General features: G+C 36.8%; 1 protein-coding gene across 4 annotated transcripts in view; it reads left to right on the top strand.

Moving 5' to 3' along the window:
• OPA1 (OPA1 mitochondrial dynamin like GTPase) overlaps positions 1 to 25,938 on the top strand; it is a 49,344-nt gene extending 23,406 nt beyond the window's left edge. For all 4 annotated transcript variants that reach the window (XM_054282564.1, XM_054282562.1, XM_054282563.1 and 1 more), the window contains 10 exons: positions 4 to 169; positions 695 to 847; positions 1,438 to 1,546; positions 2,176 to 2,255; positions 3,403 to 3,543; positions 4,869 to 4,985; positions 6,254 to 6,347; positions 6,667 to 6,777; positions 23,436 to 23,513; positions 24,025 to 25,938. In XM_054282564.1, coding sequence (XP_054138539.1) covers positions 4 to 169; positions 695 to 847; positions 1,438 to 1,546; positions 2,176 to 2,255; positions 3,403 to 3,543; positions 4,869 to 4,985; positions 6,254 to 6,347; positions 6,667 to 6,777; positions 23,436 to 23,500 — 1,036 coding nt within the window. In that variant the 3' untranslated portion in view covers positions 23,501 to 23,513; positions 24,025 to 25,938. The remainder of the gene's footprint in view (positions 1 to 3; positions 170 to 694; positions 848 to 1,437; positions 1,547 to 2,175; positions 2,256 to 3,402; positions 3,544 to 4,868; positions 4,986 to 6,253; positions 6,348 to 6,666; positions 6,778 to 23,435; positions 23,514 to 24,024) is intronic.
• The last annotated feature ends 1,656 nt before the right edge of the window (positions 25,939 to 27,594 follow it).

Here is a 27,594-nt window from a genome sequence, read left to right as displayed (position 1 = left end):
TAGGGAGGAGATGCTTGAGAAAACTTTATGGGAAAGGGTATCTACTCATGTGATTGAGAACATATACCTGCCAGCAGCACAGACTGCAAACTCAGGGACATTTAACACCACTGTGGACATCAAACTGAAGCAGTGGACTGACAAGCAACTGCCTAATAAAGCAGTAGAGGTGAGAATTTAGTTATTTAAATTTAAAAATCAAATTAAAACTTAATTAAAATGTAAAATGAAAGCATAACTCCAGAGAAGTAAGATGATGTTTGAATGGCTGAACTGCAGTTCTTTTAACTAGCTTACATGTCAAAAAAGGCTGGCAAGATCTTGCTGTCTCAGAACCATTCATAGCAAAAACATTGTATTTTGCTTTTCTGGTGCATTTTGTCTATTAAAGAAAAAACCCAAATCTGTTTTTGCAAGGTTAACAAACCCCTCAAGTAGGTGTATTCACATTTAATAGATTTATGCAAGTTTAACAGAATTCTGCTTGCTACAATACAGTGAAGCAAAGTTTAATGTTGCTTTTATTAGCAGTGGATAAGGCAGCAAAGGAAAAGTCAGTGATTTATGTTCGAGTGGTTTTTTTTGACAAGTCTCCATATTTTCATACTTGAAAGAATTGTGGTAAATGTGTCTTTATCAGCTGGTGTATGGTGTAATGGTCCATTTCAGGAGAAATTGTTTGCTAACTTTGCAGGTGGCATGGGAGACTTTGCAAGAAGAATTTTCCCGTTTCATGACAGAAAAAAAAGGAAAAGAGCACGATGATATCTTTGATAAACTGAAGCAAGCTGTCAAAGAAGAAACTATTAAGAGGCATAAATGGAATGAGAGAGCAGAGGATAGCCTGGTATAATGTAGTGGGCTTTTTGCCTTGAAATGTTTTTATTAGAGTTGAATAATCAGTATTTTTGCATTCTTTCACTGTAATCATAAAATTATTATTGTTGTATTCATCTCACCTTTTCTATATAATGTTTTAATTTAGTGTTTCTCATTTCATTATTATCTTTTATTAGTTATTGCCCTAAAGAATGTCTAACAGAACTGTTTTGGTTGGTTCATGAGTGTCCTCCATAACCCACTGGCTGCACAAGGGCAGCCTGGTGAGAATTGTTTGGCATCAGCTTATTTGTTCTGTTCAGTGTAGCCCTATAAAATAACATCATTTCATTTCCATCTTTATAGATTCTGTAATCCAGAGGGATTTCATATCTTTTGCTTTATTTTTCCATTATTTATGCAGGCTGCAAAAATAATCAAAGGCACATAAAAATAATTTTGGCAGTGCCTTGAAAGGTGCCTCTTGAATCTCTTGTGCATGCCCAATAGAATCTGTTTTATCAGCCATTAAAAATGAAAAGAATACTAGAAATGGGTTGCTAACTAAATCCTGAAGGATTGATTTGCTGTGTGCTGAGGTGACATTGTGCATTGCAGCGGGTGATCCAGCACAATGCCTTAGAAGATCGGTCCATATCTGACAAGCAGCAGTGGGATGCAGCCATTCATTTCATGGAAGAGACGCTCCAGAGTCGGCTCAAAGACAGTGAGTGGTGTCATGTGTTCCACTCTTCTTCTCCTTTTAATCTAAGCCAATCTTGAGCTAGCTCACGTCACTGAAGGGCAGCCTTCATATCAGCCCAACTGATACAGTGGTGACTGCTTGCAGTGGTACTGATACTGAAATATTTAGCAAAATGCAGCCTGAAAACTCTCATACTCTTGCTCTTAAAATGAGGCAACTGAATAAGAAGCAGTAGATATCTATAAAGTCAAAAAATGGTCTAAATGCACATGGAGAACAGGATAAATTCAGGGAAAATAGTTGGTCTGTTTATGGTTTCTAACATAATCAGTTTTGATGCAAGTTGCAGCCAAGGTAAGATTTGAGGGTTTTTTAGTGCATAATTTGGAACCAGGAGGGTGATCTCAGTAGAGGGTTGTTGTGTTTTTTATATACTTCTTGAACTATCTACTGGAAGTAATTTTTAAATTTTAGTAAAATACATCAACCATTGCTTGAAGTAAAACACGCCTGATTTAACTCAGTGTGGTGTATTTTATGTTCTTCAACATTAAATGTTCGTTTTTGTTCACGTAACTAATTTTGAAAGTTTAAATTTGGCTGGTTGCATATATTTTGTTTGATACTTAACATCATACCTCCTTTTTCAGCTGAATCGGTTATTGAGGATATGGTGGGTCCAGACTGGAAAAAAAGGTGGTTGCACTGGGTAGGCCGCACCAAAGAACAGGTAATAGGAAAAAAAATTATAAAGAATTTACAGTTCACTACCTTTAGAAAACTTTGATTTTTCTCAATTAATTTTCAAAACTACCAGTTCTCTTCACACTATTTAGATGGCTACAAAAAAACCTCACTTGTCATTGTTTTAAATAGCATGGAGAATTTAGTATACATTTCCATGCTCCATCTACAGAGTGACTTGTAAACTGTTTTCCATTTTTCAGCTGAATTAAATCTTTGCTATTATGCCATTGACCTGTGTATTGAAGTTCTTGGAGTAGAAAGAAATCAGTGTAAGCAGGTGGAAACTGGGCTATTCTCTTCTACACTTTTTATGCCTGCCTTCTAAACAGAAGTCACATGCAGTTTCCTGTCATGCTCTGTTTGGATTTAATTAGTATGTGATAGTATTATCATTTGAATTGTAATCCCAGTTGTATCTTCTGATAGGCCCTGTTCATCATAATATCTCCTCTCATTTGCTCATAGCTTTTGGAAATTTCGTTTGAATTTTAATTGCACCTTTTGTTCAATGCCCAGAGATGATAGGCTTTTTATATTACTTTTCCTAGATGTTTCTCAAACTGATTCATACATTAAAGAAGTAAGCAGAATTTTAAAGGATAGAGTAGGAAGTAATTGTTTTGCAGAAAAGAGTTTTACAGCTAGCTATATGCAGCCAGCTATTGGAGCATGGTAGTGACTTCAGCCTATATTAGTTGGTTTTTATGAGCAGCAGCTTAAAGGTATGAACCCATTGAGAGTTCCTGCTAGCTAATAGTCAAAAGTTACAGTTTTAATCAGTGTCACAAGTGACATATGAGTGTGAAACCCTGCTAGCAGATATTCATCTAGGGGAAAGGGGGCTAACACAAATGATTTTTTTCCCACCTTTCTATTCTTGTTCTGCATTTCTGTGTATAATGAAAAAGGAAAAAAAAAAATTGACAGTGAATTATCCATTAAAAATGCTATATTTGATGTGTCTTTGCACAAATTCACAAATTCCTTTTGAAGTAACTTAAAAGTAATAGTTAATAGTGTCAGAGGTTTTTTCTGCCCTGGCTTGTTAAGCAGATAGAGTGTTTAGTGGGGAGGGGCTGATGATCTCTGTGTTGCTAATAATAAATGCCAACTAATCATTCCTATCCTAGAATATTCGTAATGAAACAAAAAATGAACTTGAGAAATTAATCAAGTGCAATGAAGATCATCCAGCTTATCTGGCAAATGATGAAGTAACGACTGTCAGAAAGAATCTGGAAGCAAGAGGAGTAGCAGTGGATCCATGTCTGGTGAGATGCAGAATTGTAACAAGACACATGGAAGCCCCCTGTGAACATTTGAATGTTTTCTAGATGCCAAAGAAAAGATTTCATCTGAATACTGAGTTTGTAATGCAGATGTTTCCAAACAAATCCCTAAGTGACTGCTTGCACGCAATTCACACACTTGTGTTGGCTGGCAGACAAAGGCTGTGCAGCACTTTGGAATCTGTCCCTTTAGACTGGAATCAGAATCTGCTGAGCAGACTTTCTTGCCTACATTGTAACAAAACTTGTTAGAAATTGTTGTTCAGATGTAATCAAGGCCTTTGTGAGCAAGTTACAGTAAAAACATACTGTGTATCCTAAAGCTTTCAGTGTGGTTGTATGTGAAGTTTACAGTTCACTGGTACAATGAAGAGAGAAATTTTTAAAAAAAATACTTAGAAAAAGGCAGGATTCTTTTAGAGTGTCCCAAGGGATTGTATTGTACATCTGAAATGTTCTGGAAAATTACATCTCTCATTGCAGTGAAAGGCCCTGAAGGGTAATTAGACCTCTTGTCTCATTAAATGTGAGATTTTCAATAAAGGAGAATTCAGACATTAATAAGTAATAGATGTAGATTTTCTACAGCAGTGATTTATTTTCTGCAATAACTTTGGCTACCTTTACACCATTAATACATGCACTTCTTCTAGGAAGAAGAGTTGTAATATCTGCTGCTCCTTTCCTATACAGCACTTAGCATTTTTTTATAAAGGTCATAGTAGTGATCCACATCATCTACATGAGGAGGCTGAGTGGAAACTGAAGTTTATCTAGCTAAGCAACTGATTTTCTTAATTATGTTTTATGGGTTTTCCAGAGAGGCATCTTGATACACATGTTTAATTTTGAAGAATTGAAACATAATAAACCTAATCAAGACAAGTTATAGATGTTTGTTTACATAAGACCCATTAAATATTTCTCTAAGCTTTACTCTGGTTTAATTGGTAAATTAATGGGTACAACTCAAAAATGTGTTCTCAGTGTGAATGTAAAGAATGTTTTCTAGTATATAATTTAAACGTGTTTTGGCCAGAAACTGTATTTTTAAGCATTCAGTTATGTTCATGGAAGAGTAGGTTTTTAAATTGACAAGTCATCTGTAGTGTTTGCCAAGTGTAACTAACACATTAATCATATCCCAGTTGCAGACAAATTGCTGGGAAATATTTAGATGCATGTTACATGATAGGAACAGTAGAATTTGGAGTTACATTATAAAATTAAATGCAATCATTAATCTAAGCACGATAGTGAGTGTATGTATTTATTTATTTAGTCAAATTTAAATACTCTTTTCCTAGATTAAAGACACATGGCACCAAATTTATAGAAGATACTTCCTGAAGTCTGCTTTGAGCCACTGCAATCTATGTCGAAGAGGCTTCTATTATTATCAGAGGCATTTTGTGGACTCAGAGGTAAGTTAAAGAACAGATGTTCTTCATCTATACTGGTGTTTTGCCTTAATATTTCTATTTCAGCTGAAAAAAGAATCTAAAAGTACTTCAAAGTAGCCTGACCAGATAGCTGGTGATCCCAGATACGTTTTACATGAGGCTTGTAATGGATAAAATGCCATCCTGGTGGTAATTATGTAAAATGACCACTGGATATCAGCCGTGACCTAAACATCTGTTTCTAATCCTTGTGTATTGAAAATGCACTGTTAAAACCGGTAGTGTACAGCTGTTGATATGTTTTTGATAGCCATTTCTCCTGCTTTCCCATTGATAGTTATTTGCTTCACTTATACAAAAAAATTTAGAAAACATCCCTATGGATTTTTAGGAAAACTATGGTCAGTAAATGTTTATCGTTAATGCTTGGAACCATGTGTGATCAATGGGGAAAAAATGAACAGCTATGAAGTTTCCAAACAGGTCTTTATAAATAACTTTTCCAGTTTTGTGAACCCGAGCTTGTGCAAGAAATGACAGTATGGATCAAATCACTCAAAGAATACACTGTTTTTTTACCATTATATTTTAAATCAAAGAGAAACTGCTGGAAAGGTAGAGCTCCTCACTTTTTCTCTTACTAAGCCATGAAGCCAGAAATATTTGTTACTTTAGAAATACCTTTGCCTGTAAGAGATAAGAGAGAAGGAGATCACAATATGGAGAGCTCCCTCTTTATGATCCTTAAACTCCTAATCGTATTCCTGTCTTTTTTTAAGGTGCCCTGATGTGAACCTAATGCTCCCTCCTGCCGTCCTTGCAGGTGTAGATACTGTCTCTTCTGTTGTTAACAAATACATCTCTTGGCCCAGCCCTGTCTTCAGAAGCATTTGCCATGCAGGGAGGCACAGCCTGGAGCTCAGCTGTTGTCTCTCAGTGAATTTGCTACCAGCAGTGGTGTTCCAGTGAGCATTAGGTTACACTCCCCAGCGTGCATAAAGTGTGTGCAAATTGTTTTTCCATGGTTTCCCATGATACAGCTCTTTCTGTTGAAAATAGCAGACATGAAGGTGATGCAGTGCATTAAATAAGGCTGATGTGGTTCCTGTGAAGTCTATTTTGATGTGTTTCCTTGTTACCTACGCCAGTAATTCTGTGGGATTTTTGTGCAAGATCTGGATATAGGTACATGAGGTTACATTTGCTGCTAAAAGTGTCAAGGGATTCTTGTGTGTGTAGGATGTTCAGTGGACACCAGGGGTCTGACCCCACAAGTTCTGTTGTTGCAGCTTGAATGTAATGACATCGTGCTCTTCTGGCGGATACAGCGAATGCTGGCCATCACAGCAAACACCCTGAGGCAGCAGCTCACCAACACTGAAGGTAAGGCTCACTCACTGGAAGGGCTTGAAACAAAAAATTATCTCCTTCTAAAAAACTCATCCAATAATAATTTTGCTTAGAGTGGAAATACCCTTTGAAGTTTAAAAATCTTTTTCAAAGAATTTCCATTCTTAATGGCCCAAAGAAGGGGCTTCTGTGTTCAGAAGTTTGCCTTTTCTCCTATCAGGTTAAGAAGTAGGGTAACATATATTGTATCTCCAACAGATCTTCCCAAAATCCTGTCCTTAGGTCTTTGGAGTTGCAAAAGTGTTGCCTCTCACTTTTTTTTTGGTTGCTTTGTTGTTTTGGTTTTTTACAGTGAGGCGCTTGGAGAAGAATGTAAAGGAAGTGCTTGAAGATTTTGCTGAAGACAATGAAAAGAAGGTGATGCTCCTAACTGGCAAGAGAGTCCAGCTTGCAGAAGATCTCAGTAAGTACACACTCTACAGTGTTTTGGAATAAGCTTGAAATGAAGTAAATTTACAACTGTTCTTGAGAATATTCAGTGTGATGTGGGTTGTTCATGTGCTGGCATTTATTTAATATTATACGGATTTTTCTTAAATATGGTCAGATCTTACTGATTCTAAGGTGAACATAGGTAGTATAGTGAGATAATATAATTTACACTAGATGTAACTTCACTTATATAAATACATTGAAAAAGGGTGGTTAAAACAGAGTAATATTTAAAGGGAGATTCTCCTTCCAGAGGGATTACAGTAGTTTAATGCTCTGGGTAACTCAAAAAGTGCTCAAAAACCATTAGTGTTTTATGATTAATATAATAAAATTTTAAACAATGAAAGTTCTTAAGGTGACAGTCCAGGTTGAGGTTGTCTCCTGTTGTCTGCCTGCACACCCAATAGAGTTTAGACTGACTTGTCTTGCACACACACCATTTTTTTTTTGGCAGCATTGTGCCATTCTGTGAGACTTCCACTTAAACCCCAGCTGTGCACCTGGTCTGGGAGTGGAAAAAACAGTGCTGTGCAAAAGGGAAAAGAAAAAAACCCTAGTGACAAATGAAGTTCCTGTAGTTACATAAATACCTGCATGTTCACATCACAGGTGACCATTCTTCTTAGATACCTGTTTTGTGTTTGATGTAGAAACTAATTTTTGTCTTAAAATATGACTTGGGATATTTAATTCAGAATAAATTAATATTGTGGTCGGTGTTTTTACTTTCAATTAGCAAAGTAATTAGGAAAGTTCTTATATCCAGGGTTCGGTAGGACAGAGAAGTCTGCAGTAGCTGTTAGTTACCTAAGTATGAAGCATATTTTTCATATTTTACATCCAAAATGTAATATAAAGTAAATGTTTTGCTTAAAATAAACTCAAAATCTAAGTATTTCTTTTTAATAGTGCTGGTTTGGCTACACTGAAAATAATGAAAATACTTATTGGAAGTATTTTTACTGAAATCCCAGTGAATTGTGTTTGTTTTCCTTTAGAAAATGTAATATTTTAGAATTGTGAATAGGAGTTTTGGTGATCTAGGGCAAGTTGCCTAGGTTTTCTTGACTGATCTCTGAAACCGGTGCTATGAGTGTATAATTTTCATGATAGGTGCATAATTTTTCCAAACACCCTGTGTGGCTTTTGAAATCCTGTATCAACCTTTATGTAAACAGTCTTTTAGAGTAAGTAGAACATGTTTTACAGTGTAAGAGGTTCTCCTCCTCTGTGTATGTGTTGAGGTAAAATGAGTGGTAGCTATATAGTAGGATGCAGACTCTTTGTAGGAAAAAATTTAGGAAATCCTCTATTTCAAGCAGTGCTGCTTGCTTTATTGCTGTGATGCTGGATGCTGATTTTTTGGGCTTTTTTCCTGCACAAACATTCATATAGAGGGAACCTTGGTGGTTTTGATTTATCCTCAGGTATTCAGTGTTTTAAAACAAAATTAAAAAATCCTAACATGCCCATGATGTTTAAATTAACATGTCTTTATTTTGCACTGAAATTGACTTAGAATTTTTGTATTGTCAACTTTGCTTTTCCCCAGCCTCAGTAATAGGCTTCCATTTCAAAGCAGTGGCAGCTGAGGTCATTGTTTTGTAAACTAAGACTCGACCTGTAGGAGCAGCCTGTGTGTGTTCATAACCTGAGGTGTCAGTGCCCTGGTATAAATGCTTGAAGTGTGTAGTTTGCATTTCATAAATTACTGTGTAGCAAAAACATGTCACTGCACTGTATTTCTTTAAATTCAGGAGGTCACAGATCCCCCACATGTTATTCTAAAGAAATAATTGTTACTCAGTACAAAACAATGTATGATGACATGTTCTGCTTTATTGTACCTGTGGGAAGATTTTAAAACTACCACTGCTTAGCTCTGTGCTCTGATCAGCTGTGTTCTTTCTGCATGCTTTTATTGCTAAGTGATTTTTATGAAAATATGACTGGAAAAGGGAGGTTCTTTGCATTTCCCTTAGTGAATAGAATGCTTTTCTAAGATGCAGAGGACTTTTTTTATACCCCTGAGATAGATTTTGATAGCATAGAGCATTGAACTCTCAGATGGCTGTAATTTCATTCTAGCAGCACTTAGTAAAGTTCAGGACTCTCCTAAAGGAAAAAATCCTGACTCTTGTGACACACTTTCATAAAGTATTGGTATTTTAATTAGGAAGGGCAGAGATCTCCCGAGCCACAAAGTGCAGTCTCTCTGTTCCATGCAGCTGTGTTTATATAACCCAGCTGATTCGAATATCTGGAGCTCTGTCTTCAAACCAGTTACTTGTTGGGGCTCTCTATTGACACTGAAAACATGTTCCAGGATGTCATTCTTCTGGTGGTTACAAATAGACTTCTAATTTCCAGTCTAAATTTGTAAATATGGGGCTGGGATTCACTTCCTGATTAGAAACTCTACTTGCAAATGTAAATTATTTATATACCTGAGGCTGGGATGACTTCTGTTGATGCTGATTATATGGGAACACTGTCTCACTGCTGTTTTATCAGTCTTTTAGTGCTGAAGCACTGAAAGTGTTTTATTGTTTATTCAGGATACTGGTTAATGGCTATTACTCACATGGGTGACTGAGTCTCATGATGAGAGCTCACACAGGACTCAAAACTTACTTGAGCAGGTTTTGTTGTCTGTGTTCTACAGCCTTGAATGGTACTTTAGTCCTATATAAGAATATTCCTTATATGACATTTATGCCCTGAATCTTGCTGCTTCTCACTGTTAATATCTCAAGTTTTATTCCAGGTATTTTAAAAAGTGTAAACAGATCTTTGAACAAATTATTAATTTTTTAGTATACTGAAGGATGCTTTTCTTCAAAAACATGCTTTACATGTAACATAAATATACTCCTTAACATAAGTATGATCATGATACTTGTACCAGTGAATGGTTACTGGTTACTGAGTTTGTGGAAATAAAGAAGCCCTAGAATTAGGGTCCTTTGGGAAGAAAGGATCATGAGGTGCAAAAAGGGGCAGAGGAAAGTATGAACAGCTGAATTGGGAAAATTGAATTCAAAAATGTCCTAAAATGCAATCACTCTATGAGAATGCTTGCACTGAAAGATACACCTGTGGCTGATGTGTCCCAGAGTCCTGACCCTGGCAGTGAGCAGCCATGGGAACAGCATAAGCACACAGTAGTTCCTGCCTGTTGTGCTCTCACAGCAGCCCAGTCTGTGGTTCCAAGATTTCCTAATCCTGAGGTAATATCTTTGTGATTAATGGGCATTCATGGAGGGTTTTTTTTCCCTCCTGTGAATTTCTCTAATTGCTTTTTGAACTCATGTAAACTTTGGCATCTGCAACATCCTGTGGCAATTAGTTCCAGGGTTCAACTACACATTGTGAGAAAAAGTACTTCCTTTTGTTTGTTTCTGAGCCACCTGCCAGTTTCATTTGGTTCTCCTTAATTCTTGCACTGTGAAAAACATTCAGTAATCTTTTTCTTTTCATTTTTTTGCCATTCATGACTTCACAGACGTGTATGCTACCTGCACTTGATGTTCTTTTCTCTGACTTGAAAAGTTCTCATGGTGTAGCTGCTCTTTGCATAGACTTTTTTCCTGGTTTCAATCAGCCTTGCCACTCTTCTCTTTCTTAGTTGCAATAAACCCTTTTTGAGGTGAAAGAGCAGACCTTGCACAAAATATTTGAAATGTATCTACATTATGAATTTATATACCTGTGTTATGATGCTTTCTGGGTTTTATTCTGGTCTTTTTACAGCAATTTCTTGTAGTCTATTTCCTCTTTTGCCAGTTACTGTGAACAGTGAGCTGATGCTGCAGTGGTCTATCTGCTACAACTCCAAAGTTCTTGTGTGAAAAGTAACAGCCATGATATTTTCCTTTTCTTGTCATGTTTTAAAACTGTAGGTACAGTTGAGATATATTTATTGGTTTTTTATTATGAGGATTCAGAAACAAGAGTAATTTGCTATCTGTCTCTTACATGTCTAACTGGGTACTGTAGGCTTATTCAGCAGTTGATAGGAGCCTGTTTTAATGCAGTTGTTCACCACCTCCTTCATAACTCTGGAGGATTATTTTTATTGAAGTTCTTCACCAAAGTTGTCTGTCATTTGGGAAACATAACCCTGACTTGGATAGCTTCACCAGAAAGAGGAGGAATTACATTTACTTTCCAGTTGGCACCTGCATCTTGATTGTGCTTGTTGCTGATGGACAAAATACTTTGATTTGAAATTTATATTTCACACAACTAAGTATTTGCTTAGCTATATCAGTATCTTAAATATGCTTCTTATGTGTTCCATAAGAAGTAAAATGGGATAGAAGGAGACCTGAAAGTACAATGGTAAAAAGTTAGTATTTTAAAAGAAGAATTTCCCAGAAAAGCCTCTTGGCAAGACTGCCCTGTTTGTATTGCAGGCTTTAAGGCACTGCTTTGGGCTGGAGGGAAAATCTAATGGTGGCAAATCAGTCCCTTCAAATTCCTGCAGCTGTTATACACAAGTGTGCGCACCTCTACACAAATCTTCCACTTGCTCTTTGTTTTGGATATTAATTACCCTTTATTTCTACAGTACCTTTGAAAATGGATGAGTCAATAAATATCCTTCAATTTTATCAGTGAACATTTGCAGTATTTGTAAATTCCTGTGTTTTCTCCTCTAATTGTGTTTAACTTTCCAAAGTGAATGATATTGAATATTCCTGCAGACTGCCTCTGAAGTTACTGAAGGTTTTAAATATTCTGTGTATTTTAAAATGGCACTTGGTTGGTTACTTATAAAAGACAATAATTTGAAGTCACACCTTCCCTAGAACTGTATTAATTATGTTCTTCAGTATTGGGCAATAGGAAGGTAATACCTAGGGGAAAGGCTTCAACACAAATAATGTGTTTTCTGTTGGTTTATTTTTAACACAAATGACAGACTAGTAATTTCAGCAGAAATGCCTGATAGCACGTGGATAAATCATACCTTTTTGTAGACTATTTATAACATGGGAATTGTTGAAAATGTTGAGTTCCCAGTAACACACTTGGCAGAAGCAGCTCACAGGTTGCAGGATGTCTCTGTGCCGGCCGTGCTGTGTTTTTCCCCGCGGGGCCGGAGCAGCTGGGGCGAGCTCCGGCGGTGCCGGTGCCGAGCGCGGGGTGGCGCTGAGCGGCCGCGGAGGGAGGGCGGGGATCCTTTCGGTGTTCCCTCCTCCCGGGGCTCCCCTCCCGGGGCTTCCTAACGGGGCTCTCCTCTCGGTGCTCCCCTCCCGGAGATCCCCTCCCGGGGCTTCCTAACGGGGCTCCCTCCCGGAGCTCCACTCCCACCGCCGGCAGGAAGATGCGCTTGCCTGTCCCTGGTCCCCCTTGTTCTTCACTCCCCCTCGGGGTTTTCTGGTTTGTTTGTACGACATACAATTTATTAAGATTGTAAAGGACGGTCATTTTTTTTCTGAGCTGAACATTTCTGCTTAGCAACTGCGTGGAAAGTACTAGTTTAGTAAGCTTTATTAAGAAAAGACTGTTAGGAATTGAATCCTTTAATCATTTCAGAAAGGAAGTGGATCTTCCAGTGTCTTATCCTAAAGCTAAGTGCCATCTCTGCCTATTGCAGTAGCACCTAAAGCCTGCTAGGTGGTGCACATAGATGTTGAATGCTTCAGGTGAATCCAAGCTTCAGGCAGGCAGCAGCAGCTTTGCCATTCACTTCACTAGACTTGAAATCTCACAGACCCAAACGCAATACATATATCCTATCTTCATTTATTTCCTCTCCTTTTAGTCCTTTTGGACAGCAAAACTATGAATGTTGCAAAGCCATGGGATAAACAAAACATAGTACATGCAAAGCATCTTTCCTAGGTCAGCATACTATTCATCCAATATCCTGTGTCCTCACAAGTTGGAAAAGAAAACCCAGTTCTTCACCAAATTATAAGTAAAACCATGTGCATGGGAGAGTCATTGGCAGGAGGTGGGAATGCCTGTGGAAACTTGATTCTGAAATTGCTAGGAATGAATGTGAATGGATCAGCCTCCAAGTTCATTTGTCAGTAATGTTGACACCTGTACAGGTGTCGTGGGCTCGCTGAGACTTTGTTCTGCACAAAAGCTTTTTGAAACATTTGAGGAGTGAGCCCTCACATGAAGAAAATACAGCTTAGGGCCATTTGTTGCAATTCTGTCAGAAGTTTGTAAGCTATGAAATGTAATAGTTTGCAGAACTTAATTATTTTCTTGTAAAGACTAAAACATATAAAAACTAAGCAAACCAGAGTTACAGTGAAATACTTTCAAGTTTTATATCTAAAGTCATTGCTTTGCAGTCACAGCATTAAATTTTTTATTTACTTTTTCTCTTGTTGAATGTAAGCCATTTGCCAACTTGGAGCATGAATGATTTAATATCATATAGTCATATAATAAACTTGCCATTTTAATGGAGTTAGAAAGCTAAGGTTGGCACTTCCATATGCAAGTTGCTGACTCAGGACCTGAAGTTCCTGTGATTTGGCTATGCTGAGTGGGTTCTGTTGTGTCTGTTCTGTGTAACAAACTGGTTTTCATCCAAGTGAGTCCCCATTTTTGTTATGCATTTGTTCAAAGTTGGGGATAAAGTCTGTGAAGAGTACTTTGCATATAATTACTTGCTCCTACATTATATTTGCATATAATTAATTGCTTCTACAGCTAACAGCAATGAAAGAAAAAATGTAACCATTTTTTCTTTCATTGCTGTTAGCTGTAGAACACAAATGTTGTGTGAAAGTAATTCTATACTGTGGTCATTACTGTAGCCTAATTAAATTTCAGTTCCTTCAGATGACTGCCAATCGTGTTTTGATTTGACCTCCATCCTTCATGACATTGTTGATTACATGTGCTCCTTAAAATCAGGCTTTGACTTGACTTTCTAAAGCCTTTGCTTCCATTTGCTCTTCTATTATGAGCTTTAACTTTTTTTTTTAAAAGGTCACAGTGTTTCATAGGGGCAAAGCTCAGCTGTAGGGGGAAAGATCTCTCAAATAAGCAGATCATAGGTAATTTTCCTGTAGAAACTAGACAAAACAGCTCAAAAGACAGTGGTTAGTAGATCTTAGATCAGAAACAGTATGGTTTTCAGTGTTCACAAGATACAGAAAAAAGGTATAATTTTCAAGATATTTGAAGATAGTCACCCAAATGTCACCCTTGCTGCCCAAAGATAGATATAGGAAAGAGGAAAGCATCTTGGGAAGTGCAAATGGAGGAGTAATTTTATTAGAATCTGATTAATTACGGTTATTTTGTGCTCTTATTTCTTCCACAGTGCCTAAATATTGGAGTTTTAGAAGCTACTTAAGTAAAAATATGGTTACTTCATAGTTGTAAAACAATTCCAGAGGTGCCAACAGTCTCGCTTTAGTCTCATTCTCATTTCCCCTGGTCATAGCAGTGAGGAGCACTCACTCATCTCATCCTGGGCTGGCAGAACGTTACACCACGAAGATGGTGTGGCCTTCTACCCAGGGAGATGCACAGCAGCCATTTCTCTCTAGGAATCCCCAACAAATCTCCAACTTCTGTTAACCTTGTGCAGGGAGCTGCTGTCTTTACAGTCCCCTGCCAGCAGCTTCCCTGAGGATGTTGGCATGGCCTGTGTCTTATCAGGGGCTGCTTGTCATTTAGAGCACTCTGGTTTCTGCCCAAATCTCAATCAGTCACAAGGTGTGGGCTGTTTCTTAATGAGTTCAGGCTTGTGCTGGTGTCCCCAGTGTGCTGGTGGCAGCATGATTCCTGTGCTCCCTTGGAGCTCTGTAGAGGTCCTGGTGCTCCATGACACAGAAACTTGGGGGACAGTGTGCTTGGAATCAGTCTGTATGGTCGTGTCTTCGATTTCCCCCAAGTTTGAACCCAAGCAATATCTCACAGTAGACTTGCAAACTTCCTGTTAGAATGCAAATTAATTATTTTTGTATGATCGTCATGTTTTTGACTCCCTGTAGATAATTTAAGAAATCGACCCAAGCAAGTGTACTTTGATGTGAAAGACACTGGTTAAATGTTTAATTTCTTTTTTTTTTTCTCTTGAGTTTTGGGGCAGCGGCATGAAACTAATGAATTAAAACCAGAAGAATGTGTAGGATGGTCTGTGTGTCAAAGTGCAGATAAGGTAGTTCCTGCTTTGTGTCATGGCAGAAAGTGCTTTAGAAGGCTGCATCTTCTCACAGAGGGAAGTAATCCTCAAGGGAGAACATACATCACTTGCAGACATCCTGTGATGGAGTGATGGTTTACTTAACTTAAGAATCCCAGATGACCAAAGCCTGTCTGCTGTGATTTCTTAGTTATTGATGAAGAGTTAGGCACTGATGTCCAGGTCCTAAAACGGATCCTTACAAAGTTCACCACATTTGTCACTGACTAAAAGAAGCCTATCACTTAAAGTTGACATTGAAAAATAGTGATAAACTGCTACATGAATAATGACATGTTTAATGCCTATTAATCTTTCTCTAGACCCATGTCTTTTGTACTTCAGGGTCATTGTGGTGTTGTCTGCTGAATTTATTGTTTTCCTAAAATTTTCTGAATGATGCAAGGATCAAAACATCTAATTGGATGCTATTTTCTCTTTAGTACTGGTTCCTTGTGAGGGTACTTATTAATCAAAGTTTAAGTACTTATCATGGAGAGATTTACTTATCATGGGAGATTTACTATTGGTATAAATTACAGGCTTGTAAATGGACCAGTATATGTTTTTGTTCTAAAGCAGTATGGAGCTGTGGAATGTAACATTCCCATTTCCAAAAGCTGGAGAGATCAGTGTCATGTATGTTGCACATTGTCAATTGTAGTAGACTCCACTTTGCCCATAGGAATGATAGCAAAGAAAAAAATAATAGAACCATTTGGATAAGGCAACTCAAATTCCTGACTATTAAACATTGTTATGATCTAAAAATTCATCCAATCGCCTTTTCATTTTCTGCCATATTCTAGAGACATTTTAACTTAAATAGTCCTGATGGCATGTTACTTCATTAACTAATTACTGAGTATGCTTTCTTTTGGGTGGAGAAACACCCAAAAATATATCAGTTATTTCCTATGTTAAAGTCTTTACAGTTTTATAGCCTTAAGGTTACAGTAGCCTTTACATAAGTAGTTTATCTTCATCACTGTGTATATCCTTTCTGCATAAGGAAAAGTTTATCTTTTGTTACATCACTGGATATGTTAGGTAGTATTTCTGATTTGCCTCTATGCTTTTCACTATTTGCACACTGAAAAATGAGCATCACCATGTTCTGATTCATTCTAGTTTAACAGTTTAGATTTGGAAGTTCAGTCTTCCTGTATCTGTAAGTCTGATTCAAAATATGAGATTGTTTTATAAGGTTGCCTTGTCATTCTGCTACTGTGCTCTTTCCAGCTGTCCAGTCAGTAACACAGCTAAGTTCTGTTGAAAGACTGAGTTGTTAGAGCAGTTTTAATTAAAACATCTGAGATGGAGACAGAGGACTGAAAGATGCCCAAGTCCTACCTTGATATTGCAGACCTTGTGACTCTCATAAACTTTCAACTTAATACAGGATAATGATCACTGGTACATTAGGCTAACCTCAATGACAGTGTAGAAATAGTTTGTGACCTCACATCACTGTTTGGTAATATTTTGTTTCCTTCTGTAGATGAGCAGGATTTCCATGAGCATGAATAGCTCATGGAAATGTCTGTTGTATAAAGTCAGTAGTCTCCATAATTGTCAGTTTTGCTTTAGCCCCATAGCTCAGTTCTGAAATGCTCTGTCAGAGACAGGATTTCATGCTTACCAGCCTGAGGAGCCCCAGGGATTGCTCCAAGAAGCTCAGCCAGCTTCTGTTCTGTTCCACCAAAGAGGGAAAACATGTGGCCAAAACTGTTTTGTTAAACTGAGAGCTCTGGCCAGGGAATCTGGAGCAGCTATAGATCAAGACATTGATTATAAATCTACTATTTCAACAGCACAATACATAGTTCCCATTTCTGGGGCTAAAGATCTTGTTAGTAATACTAAAATATTGTTGCAGTGCTCCGTAGCTTGCAAAAATAGCTGAAATGTTTTCAGACAAGCTGCTTCTGCTGCTGCCTGGTTATCTTTAGTGTGAAATAAAGGTAATACTGTTTCCTGCAGGCTGCTGACAGCTTTGTTCAGGTGTGCTATGAAGGGATTAATAATTCATATGATAGTAATACTTGTAACAAAGTAACTTCAGTGATGGCGGCTGTGACTTGGGGTTTTTGTCTTGATTTTATTATATTTCTACATCAGGCTAAATATACAATTTGAAGGTGATCTGTTCCTATTTAATCGGTGGATTTGCCTACAACAGGGAAAACAAAACTGTATCTTTGTACGAAGCAGGGTCCTTGACGTTTTCTCCGTTATGGCCATGCAAAAGGAGATCAAACTGGATGCAAATTCAAATGTTCTGATAGATAGCAACACATATAAAAAACATAACATTCAAGGACAGGTACTACCATGTAGCATCAGTTGGCATCTTCATTCAGTCTAACTACTGGTAACCAATGACCATGCCAGCTACATTCTGCAAGCTTGCATTTTAAAGGCTGTATATTTTTCATGATTCATGGATTTACTATATGAACTACTATAAATTCCATTTAAACTTTTCAGGATTCTGCAGTGCTTTTATTACACTAATGAGCTAATTGTTTAAGAATCATTCACATGATTCATCCTCCTGCTCAGCCTTTTTAAAAAAAAACTTTTAGCTGCTGAAACTCTCTTGACAAACAATATTTATAGCGGTTTGACAGCAGGATGAAGAACAGCGTTTGTCTTTGTAACAGCTTAAAGAAAAGACCTTTCCAGCATCCAGCCATGCAGTTACAATCTTGACCTCTTTCTTTTGCTGGGAACATACAGCATGCAAGCAGCACCTCCCATGTGTTTTCTTGACCGTTTGACTGTCCATTCACTTCCCATCTGTTTTGCAGCCTTAAAGGAACAGAGGGGGCCCTCTACTTATAAATCTGTCTTTGCAGCTGACAAATTATGTTCTGTCTCTTTAAGGGCAGCCTGGGTGGTTTTGCCTTTTTTTTTCCTTCTTCCCCCTTAAAACTTTAGCTTTCGCCTCAGTCTTATCCAGAGGAAAATATGGTATGTGAACAAGAGGAAACTGGCAAAATATGTGATAGGTAGTTTCAAAGGATTTTCTAAAATTCAGCAGGACATGACCTTGCAGTGATCAGGGAATTATGGCAGTGTTTGCACAAAGCAGGAGTAAGCATGTTGCTGCAGGTAACTGTGGCTGGGAAATCTGCTTTCTCAGGCATTATTTGGAGTGCCTGGGAGTGTATCTATCTATCTATCTCATACCATTTTAACAAGAACTAAAGCTTGCACATGGCCCTTAGAAAATCAAGGAATGTGGCACCAAAGGCTGAACTCCAAAGAGATGATTCCTCCCTCCCCCCTTCTCCACCTGACTGTTCACAGGGGTTTGTACAACTATGGAGTTTGTGTTTTAGATAGCCCTAAGGTAAAAATCAGTTTTCAATAGAAAACTTTGGATTGACATCTCTAGTTTTAATGGTGTATTTCTGGGCATTGTGATGAATTCTGACTGACAGGGCTTTCCTTTTTACTGGAGGAAAGATGATGCATTCACAGCAGTAAATTCCAAATTTCTGCCTCTGTGGTTAACTAACCATAACATAGAAGTAGCCCAGCAAGCAGTGAGAATGTTTATGGGCAAGGAGGGGATTAAGAAAGGAAGGAAGATGGGAAAAAAAAAAAAAAAAGGAAGGGGAGAACTCAAGTCTAAACACAATCCAGAGCAAAAGGAACAACAACCATGAGCTTTCAAATATCAAAGCCATGTAAACATGAGTTGGAGACAGAAGTCACTTTAATGTAGAACAGGAGGATTTATTATAAGATATTAACACATTTTTGTGGTCATTTCATACTGTAGGTTTCATCAAAGTACAAAATAAAAATGGATTTTTGTCCAGAAAGATCTTAGAATTTTTTTTGTTGCTGCAGTTGAAATTTTGTATCATATGTGCACATTTGTAATTGGGAAGGGAAAGCTTTTTGATTTGCCCAAAGTACTCATGTACTCTGGCACAGACAGACATGAATATTTTTAAAATTCTGTGCTAAAATTATTGGTTCTTTACAGGTGAATATGCATTTGAATGTCTCAAATTTATCCTCAAAATCATAAGCAAGACAGGTTTTGTGGACAGAGGCCACATCTCTTAGTAAACCAATTAACACAGCTGGAAAATACAAGAAAACCTTTTCTTGCCTCTAGGAGTGTGTTTGAAATAAATCAGTAATATACTTTGCTTTTGTAATTTGTGTTTCTTATTTGGGATTATTTGGCTTTACGTCAGGAGATTTGCTTGATAAGTTGCTTCAGCTGTTTCATTTTAGCACTGTTTATTGCTAGCTAAGCTTGGTATCTCAGGCAGCAATCAGAAAACAAACCTTCCTTGTAAGTCTGAATATTTCAGAGGGGTTCCCTTCTGGCCAGGCTGTGATAGCAGGAAAAGCAAACTCTATCTGTGCCTGTGTCTTTCTGCATTCACAGTGTATTCCAAATCCTCATTACAGTTCAATTAGTCTGGTTTTGAGCCTTTTAGATTTGGGATCACAGGATTAATGAACAGAAAATGAGCGGGTAGCAATATCATTTCATATGGAGATAAGGAGGGACTGAGCATGAATGAGGATCTCGAGACATCTGAATAAAGAATTTCCTCATTCTGTCCGTGAAGTTTTATGGGATATGGAGGGAGGATTATGGGAATATTCATGACCAGATCAAGAGGCATAATGAGTTGATGTATGAACCAGCTTATCTTTTAGGTAAACATGGGGTAAATGGGAAATAGAATAACAATTCATGGCCCCTAGGCCTGTGAATTTTACTGTTCTAAGGTGGAAACAAGGGCTTAGTTACAGTTACTCTTCATTGATTTAATTTGATTTTTGATCAGTGCTTAACAGGTGCTGGAAGAATTGCTTATTTGTAACTTTAGGTCTGCATTAGAGCTAGCAAAGAGCACATCATCTTTCTAGAATCCACTGTAAGCAATATGTGTATTAAAACTTACATAGTACCTTGTAATAAGTGTATCACTTTTGTTAAAGTCCCCTTTGTGACATGGGAGCATTGTATAAAAGAGCTTGGGTAGTTCAACCAGTTACAGAAGTAATTTGCTAGCAAGCTGAATGCTTTTAATCTGTGGTTTACTTATCCTTGGAAAAACAGAGTATCACAAGACATAGAGCAACAGGTCTCTAAATCTACCCCTATTCTGCAGTAAGTATTCTTACCTGAAACCCAGATGCTTTTCACTGTTTGGCATGCTGATAAACTTCCCTCAAAACAGAATGTACTATAATTTACAAGGATAAATGACTGATACCTTGATCTAAGTGTCAGTCAAAACCCTACAGCTGTAGGTGCAGAGCTTGTGCATTTCACTTTCCCTGAAGTTGGATAACATCTGATTCTTGAATTGTGGGAATGAATAGTTGTTGCACATACAAAGTGACATGGTGCTGATGAAACTGTGGACAGTTACCCAGAACTGCAGGGCCTGCACTTGCACTCCTCTATCAGAATTCTATCCAAGCATTTATATTTACTATTTATTAAGATGAGTGTTGTGTAAATGCATTACTCTGCCCTCAGCCTATTTCAAAAGTGAACCAGTCCAGCAGACTGCTTCTGTGAGCTACAGAATGGACTTGCAGAAGTGTGTTACAGGTTGCCTGGGATCTGCTGCTGCAAAAGGCTTTACCATGGCTTAAAATACAGGGCATGGCATGAATAATTGCAGCTATTTGGCACTCATTGTAGCTGTTCTTTTTTAAGAATAGCCAGCATATTATTTGAAAGTATTAAATTACCTCAAGACTTCATAATTACTACAGTTAAGTAATCATTTCAATTCAGTCCAAGTATAAAAACTAATAAAGTGCTCATAGTATGCAGTCAATTTTAGTATACATGTTCTCTGAGCAAACACAGCTGATTCAGTATATTCTGGTGGAATACATATTTGCTATCCTGTTATTTTAATATGCCTTAATCAGAAAATTAGAATAGATTTGTTGGCACAAAACTTTTTTTAAGGGTGAAATAATAATGACAGGGTTTTGCTGATGCTATTAATTTTCAGAGCTGGAATATTTCATTAGCAAGAGGTTGAGAAAGGAAAATACTTGCATTTAATACTGCTAAATCTGCCTGCTTTCACTGGGTCTAATGGCTTGATCAATACAAAGAACACACTTGGGAAAACATGTTGCAATTAGGAAAAAAAGATGCCACAGAAAACCACTGAAAGTACAACATAAAGAGATCTTCTGAGTTGTGAGATCTTATTCCCATTATCACAGGAAACTGCTGTTCATTTTGGAGAGCAGGGTCCAAGATTAATAATCTGTAAACCCAGAATCACTATAGAATATTTGGGGCTGTAAGGGACAGTAAAGATCATCTCATTCCAACTTCCCTTCTAGGTTGGTCAAAGCACATGCAGCATAGTGTGGGCAAAAAATAAGTTATTTCTGTCCAAAATAGTAAAATGTTATTAGAAAGGCTGATTTTGTAGACATTCATAGAGCAACAGTATTGGAAGCTGAGCTAATTAAGTTAATTAATGAAGTTGCCTGAATTAATGCCATAGAAATAATATTTTCTATACACTAGATATTTATATACTGGCATGCAATGCATTTTTTTTTCATTTAAAAAGATAGTAGTGAAAACACTTTGAATGTGCTCAGTAAGTGATCATGGGACTACCTTTTGTTTTTCATTGATGGCTTTCAAAGGTTCTGCTGAACTGAATCAGAATTAATTTCTTTTTAACCTGGTAAAAATCAGCTACTATTGTTTCTAAATTGCCAAGGTAGAGCTTTTGCCCTCACACTGACTGTAATCTTCATTTAATATCAAAGTACCTTAAGAGAAAAAAAATCAGCTGAAATTCAATAAGCTGCTTTGGTGTTTTCTCTAGGACTTTAGTGTGATTCAGCTTCACTGTACTTGTGTTTGTAGATAAGCCCCACTGGGGAGGGCCTGCTGAAGTGTTGAAAGTGTCAGAAGCTTACCCTTCATCACCTCAGAGCTGCAAGATAAAGAGAGAAGCTTGAGGTTTCTTCATACTCATGCAGGCTATTTTCCATACTTTATTTCAACTGCTCACTAAAATTCTCTACTTCTGTTAGAACAGGACTGCAGGGATTTGTTGAGTTGTTGTTATTATTATTACTCTTACTCTAAAATGGATTTTATGTTTGTTTGTGGGGTTGTCATCTTGTTAGATCAAACTTTCAGTTCCCATATCTACATTAGTGTTCTCTTTAGAAGTAATTTTTTCTACTTTTGCTTACATATCCCATTTAAAGCTGGTTGTTTTATTTTTCGTTTTGTTTTGCTGTTACTTCAGCTCAGCAAAGTTGATAACATATGGTATTGATAAAGAGGAGAAAAAATAAAAGTTTTTTTAAAAAAAGCTCAAACCCTGTATCTCAGAAAAGGGAACATATGGCTTTAATCCAATAGTATTTTTAGCTTGGAAAAAAATATTTGTCTGTGTTTATGCTCATCTAACTTATTTTTGTCTGTCCTATTGCTCTCCCCCCATTCCTTCATATTTCTGAAGTGTGTGTTTTTCATGCCTATAATCACACACAGAAGGAGCTTCAAATGAGGATGTGGTGAGATAGAATCAGGAAATCTCACAGGGTTTGGATTCCAGCTGTGTTCTAAATCTTGCTCCATAAGCAATTTAATAAATCACATAGGTTATATGATGACAAATGTTGTATGGAATTGAGAAAAGAGTGGAAAAATGCCTAAACCCCTGGATTTTTTGCAATCTATTTTTGCCTTTTCATTCCTAGTAACTATTTGTAGTTGTGGTCAAGTCTTGTTTTGTTAGGGAAGTAAACTCCTAGATTTAGTTTTTGTATAAAATGAGATTCCGCCCACATCCATCTGGTTACTACTGAAATGTAAGAAAATAAAATGCAAGTTTTAAACATTAATATCATGTGTGCCCTTTGGAGGAGGTGTCCTGAATACTGACATCTGGTTCCCTGAAATTCTCTTGGGTGAAAGGGCATGAGCTTTCAACTTTATTTGGAATGATTACTGGTGTTTGTTACACTTGCTGTGGAGAATGAGGACATTTAGTTAAAGAAGAAAGGGACTAGTGGGCATTATTTAAAACCAAAGAGCTCCCTGTGTGTAACAAGTGTACAGTAGTTCTGCTGTGCATGATCTGAGGGAAATTTCAGGTTTTTGAAATACATTTCTAGTATTGGATTCCTTCAGGAAATTTTTGAATTATTAAATTAGCAGGATAATCTTAAAATATATCTGTAGGAGTTCTTAGAACAGGACAGGGTTTCCTTTTTTCTGATGCATAAAAATGTACCTCTGTAATTGAGAAACAAAATGCTTAGGGTAATATCGATGACGGCATTAATTTTTGTTTGTGTTTGCATGTTTTTGTTAATGGATTTTGTGTGGGTTTTCTTTTCATTTGGTGCCTGTCCTCAGGCACTTAATAGTAATAGGTATTTGAACAGGGATCTTTTATTTCCACCAGAAAAAGTTCGGGAAATCCAGGAGAAGCTTGAAGCCTTCATAGAAGCCCTCCATCAAGAAAAGTAGATTGTTCAAGCAGGTAATCATGTTTTGATCATAAAGAGATTGCTACAGCTATCTCATTGCTCTATATAAAATTATCCATCTCATTTGAATGCATGTTTTCATACAGACTTTGTGAAAATTTCTATTTGTTTTATTCCATTCTCTGGCTGCTGCTGCTTCTTGCTTCTAATCTGCAGAACAACACTTGCTGCTTTTACGCTACAAGCAGATATGAAATTTAGTAAAAATACAATTACTGACCAGTACTGTGAATCATTGTAGGCTATTTGATTACTCTCAGTTCAATATTTTTATTTGTATTATGAGAAGAAAGTATACCTAGCTGGAATCAAAATTAATAGAACACTCTTCTATTGAAGCATTTTAGTTCTTTTGCTTTTCTTACAGACACTGTGTAACGTTAGAAAAATATTTGCATACAAGTAATTTCCAAATCTCATTTATATTAATTTTCAAATCCATAAGCTCAAGTACTGTCATACATTTGTACATATTTTAAAATAATTGTCATTCTGTTTCAACAGCAACTTTACACAAGAATGCAACCTTCTCCAGGATACCGTGCACAAAGACTGAATTGAAATGGCTTTTGTGTCCCATTCTCTTTCCTATCTTTTGGGGAGCATCCTGAAATGCTGAAGGAGAAAGAAAATAACGTCTTGAAAATATGGGATTGAGAAGTTCAGTTAAAATCCACCTGCTCGTTTAATTTTTGAAGCTACATGCACAGAAGAATCTGATTTGTGTATTAATGAGATAGCTTGGGAGCTTGCTGAAGTTGTACATTTAAGGATTTTTTTTCCTGAAAGTGGAAAAAAGCTTGTTATTTTTAGTATGTGTCTTGTATGGTAGAGCTGGATCAGATTCATAAAATGATTTTATGTGTTGTCATTTTCTTGCCTGCAGATGATGCTGGGAGTTTGACATAACATTTTAGTATTTGTATGTACATTAAAATGCCCTTCTAAGTAATGCCATTTGTATCTGTTATGCTCTGTGTTGAAGCATTTGCTGATCACTGTGGTACAGATTTAAAAGCATTGTATTGACATCCTGAGAGGAAGTGGTGGATTTTGTTAAACTCCTAAACTATTTAGAGATGTCAGCCAAACAATTCTTGTAGTTCTTTCACCTGAAAGCACAGACTGCTATTCATTGACACCTTAAAAGGTTTAGGCTCAGGAAATAATGTCAGCAGCTGGTCCTTTTACCTGTTCTTTCCTGATATATGTTGTTACTTTTGAATGTCAGCCGATTACATTTCATTTCTGGGATTGCACAGACTCAGATTTCCTTGTTAACTCTTCCCTTCACCATAGGTACAGAGTAACCTGATGGAATAGGTGTGAAATGTAAAAAGAATGTACAATTCCAAGTTCTCCTTAAAAAAAAAAAAGGAAAAAATTCATTAATTTAATTTTTACTAATAGCTACTGTAAGACCAAAATCACTTCTATAAGAATGTCATGCACAAGGTCCTTCCACACCCACTTGATGTCTATCATTCAGTAAAATTAGTAAGGTACTGAAAACTGCCTTTCTGTTTTGCCATAGAAATGTTACTTCAGACAAATTTAGGCATGATATAAGCTCTCTATCATAGGTGCCTGGTGGTTAATCACCACCACATTTCTCTGCCCACACTTTGCCACAAATGATCTGGATACACTTCTGAATACTTGTGTGGAAGAAGGTGTTCGGCCTGAAACAGTTTGTGTTGCAGTTATCTGATTATGTACATTGAAAAAGTGACCTGGATTTATTTTCCCTTTTGAAAAGACAATTGATTTTGATATGTAGAAATGAAAAGAGAGGAATCTGAATGTTTTCCAACAGATACCTTTTGGTTTGCTCTAAGAGGAAACAAAACAGAGTTTGGAAAGATGTTCCCCAAATGTTTGGACATAAAATACTCAGCCATGTGGACAAAAAGCTAACATAGAGCTTAAAATTATGTTGAAAGTTTAAATATTTCAGGATGATCTAACTGAATGTTTGGAGATTTTCTGTTCAAAATTAATTCCTGAAAATGAGTGTTTAAGAACTGAAAAATGAAAAAATGGCTTTTGTCATGGCCATCCTCTGAAGATAACTTCAGAAACGTGAGTTTGCCCAACTTTGAAGGCAGACACCTTTGTGTATAGCAAGTGAAAGAAGTCTGTACTTTGTAAAAAAAAACCAAACAAAGAAACAAACAAAAACTTTTGCATTTACCTAGAGATCACTGTTTGAAACTTCTGTGTAATGTAAATGTTGCAAAATATCGCATCCAGTGGCCCAATGCTAATTTCTTTTAGTGTGATGTTCCTATGGGTTTAGTTCCAACTTCTCTGTGCTGCTCATCTAAGACTTAGCATGATGTATTCCATGGAAACTAGGTATTTATTGAATAAAAATGTAACTGAAGGAATAATAAAATGTGAGGTTTGAACACGGTGTTATTGCACCTAACTGAGAAGTCACTTTGACCTCTTTTTCTCGTTGGTTAAGTTGTGAACAAGTGTACATCAGTGATACCAGTACATGTTAATGATATCAAATTGTCTGATTGAGAAGAGCTGGGTCAGCACCAGGTCAGTGGTGACTGTACCTACTCTTATCTTTGCTATATAAATTAATGTACCATTTATGTAATACATTTAGACAAAGATCTTATATCAACCAGCATAAGAAGGATTTGCTGAATATTACAACAGTATTGAGACAGAAAACACAATTATATGAACTGCCTAAAATTCATGTGGTGTTGAAGGGTATGTTATTCCAAACTGGTTTGCACAAGTTCATGATATTTTTCTGTGTTTCATAGGCTTCCTTCAGATTCTGGAGACAGCAATTCATTGTAAGGAGCAATGACTAATCTGAAATTTCTGTATCTTTTTAAGTTTAAGGAGGAGAATCACCTAATGTAAATATTGTTGTTGTTCCATAAATGGATATTTCATTTCCAAAGCATGTTCATTACTGTCATGTAGATATGCTAAGTTATTTCTGGTCTTTATAAAATGAACCATTTACAAGTCAAGGTTTAAATACTAATGGCCAAGAGGTATTATGACACTTTTTCGTAAAAATGATACAAATAATGTCTTTTCAAATGTCAGAAATTACTCCTTCTCAGTGGTTACTAGTAACCTCATCCTAAGTTATCAGACTATGAGAGAAATTAATATTTTGGAAATGTTTAGAAGTGTGAAAACCAAACATAGAGGGTGAATACATCAATGAAGTTCTTGGTTATTTCACACACTGGTATGCTCTTTCATCATCAAAGCCACATGAATCTGGTTCTTTGCTAAGTGCATTTTGAACATAAGCTGAGTTATGATGTAGTTCCAAGGCTAAAGGTTTTGTGAATTTTCATGTAACTTAATGTAGCTTAGTAATTCTTAACAATTGTATTTAAAAAGATGCAAGAGATTTCATAATTTGAAATGTCGAAATATGGGGATTTCTGTCTGAAAAAACTTGCCATCTTAGTGATTTACCATATCCCAGGAACCATTTTCTTTTTAAATGTCAGTCTAAAGTTCTTGGATCCTGTTCTATTTTTTAATTAGTCCAGTAATCCATCTTCCCTTGCAGTAATCTTTATAGACCATGATCAATCACTTGCTAGTTTTTATTCAGTAAGATAAATTAAATGTATTATAAAACCTTTGCAAGATAGGTAACTCCTAAAGCTGTAGTTTCACAAGTGCTATGAGTTCTAGATGGCTGTTATCACAGAGCTTTCACAGCATGTAGCTGTTGCCAGGAATTTTTTCGTATAAAGTACTATATAGAAAGGATGGGAAGAAGCTGAAATGGTACAGAGATTGTAATAGTTGTTTATACTGTGGTGCTGGAATGGAAAACCCATGCAAATTTCTGTGTATACAAATCTTGCTTGCATCTGCCATCACCTCAGTGCTTCAGCACATCAGGAGGTGAAATTATCCAGGCTGTTCTGTAAGAAGTGCTGAAAGTCAGAGACATGATTTTAGTTTTGACTAGTAGTGACTGAGGAAGCAGTTCTGAAGGTACTGATGAAACAGTCCTAGAGCCAAATTCACAAATTGTTCTGGAAACATTTCTGAAATTGAGTCAAGTTT

The sequence above is a fragment of the Melozone crissalis genome, unplaced genomic scaffold (assembly GCF_028551555.1).
Source record: "Melozone crissalis strain CALT ecotype California unplaced genomic scaffold, PUWL_Pcris_2 ptg000034l_1, whole genome shotgun sequence".
NCBI classification, from domain to species: domain Eukaryota; kingdom Metazoa; phylum Chordata; class Aves; order Passeriformes; family Passerellidae; genus Melozone; species Melozone crissalis.
Note: the sequence above shows the minus strand (reverse complement) of the source record. Positions and strands in the feature narration are given on the sequence as shown.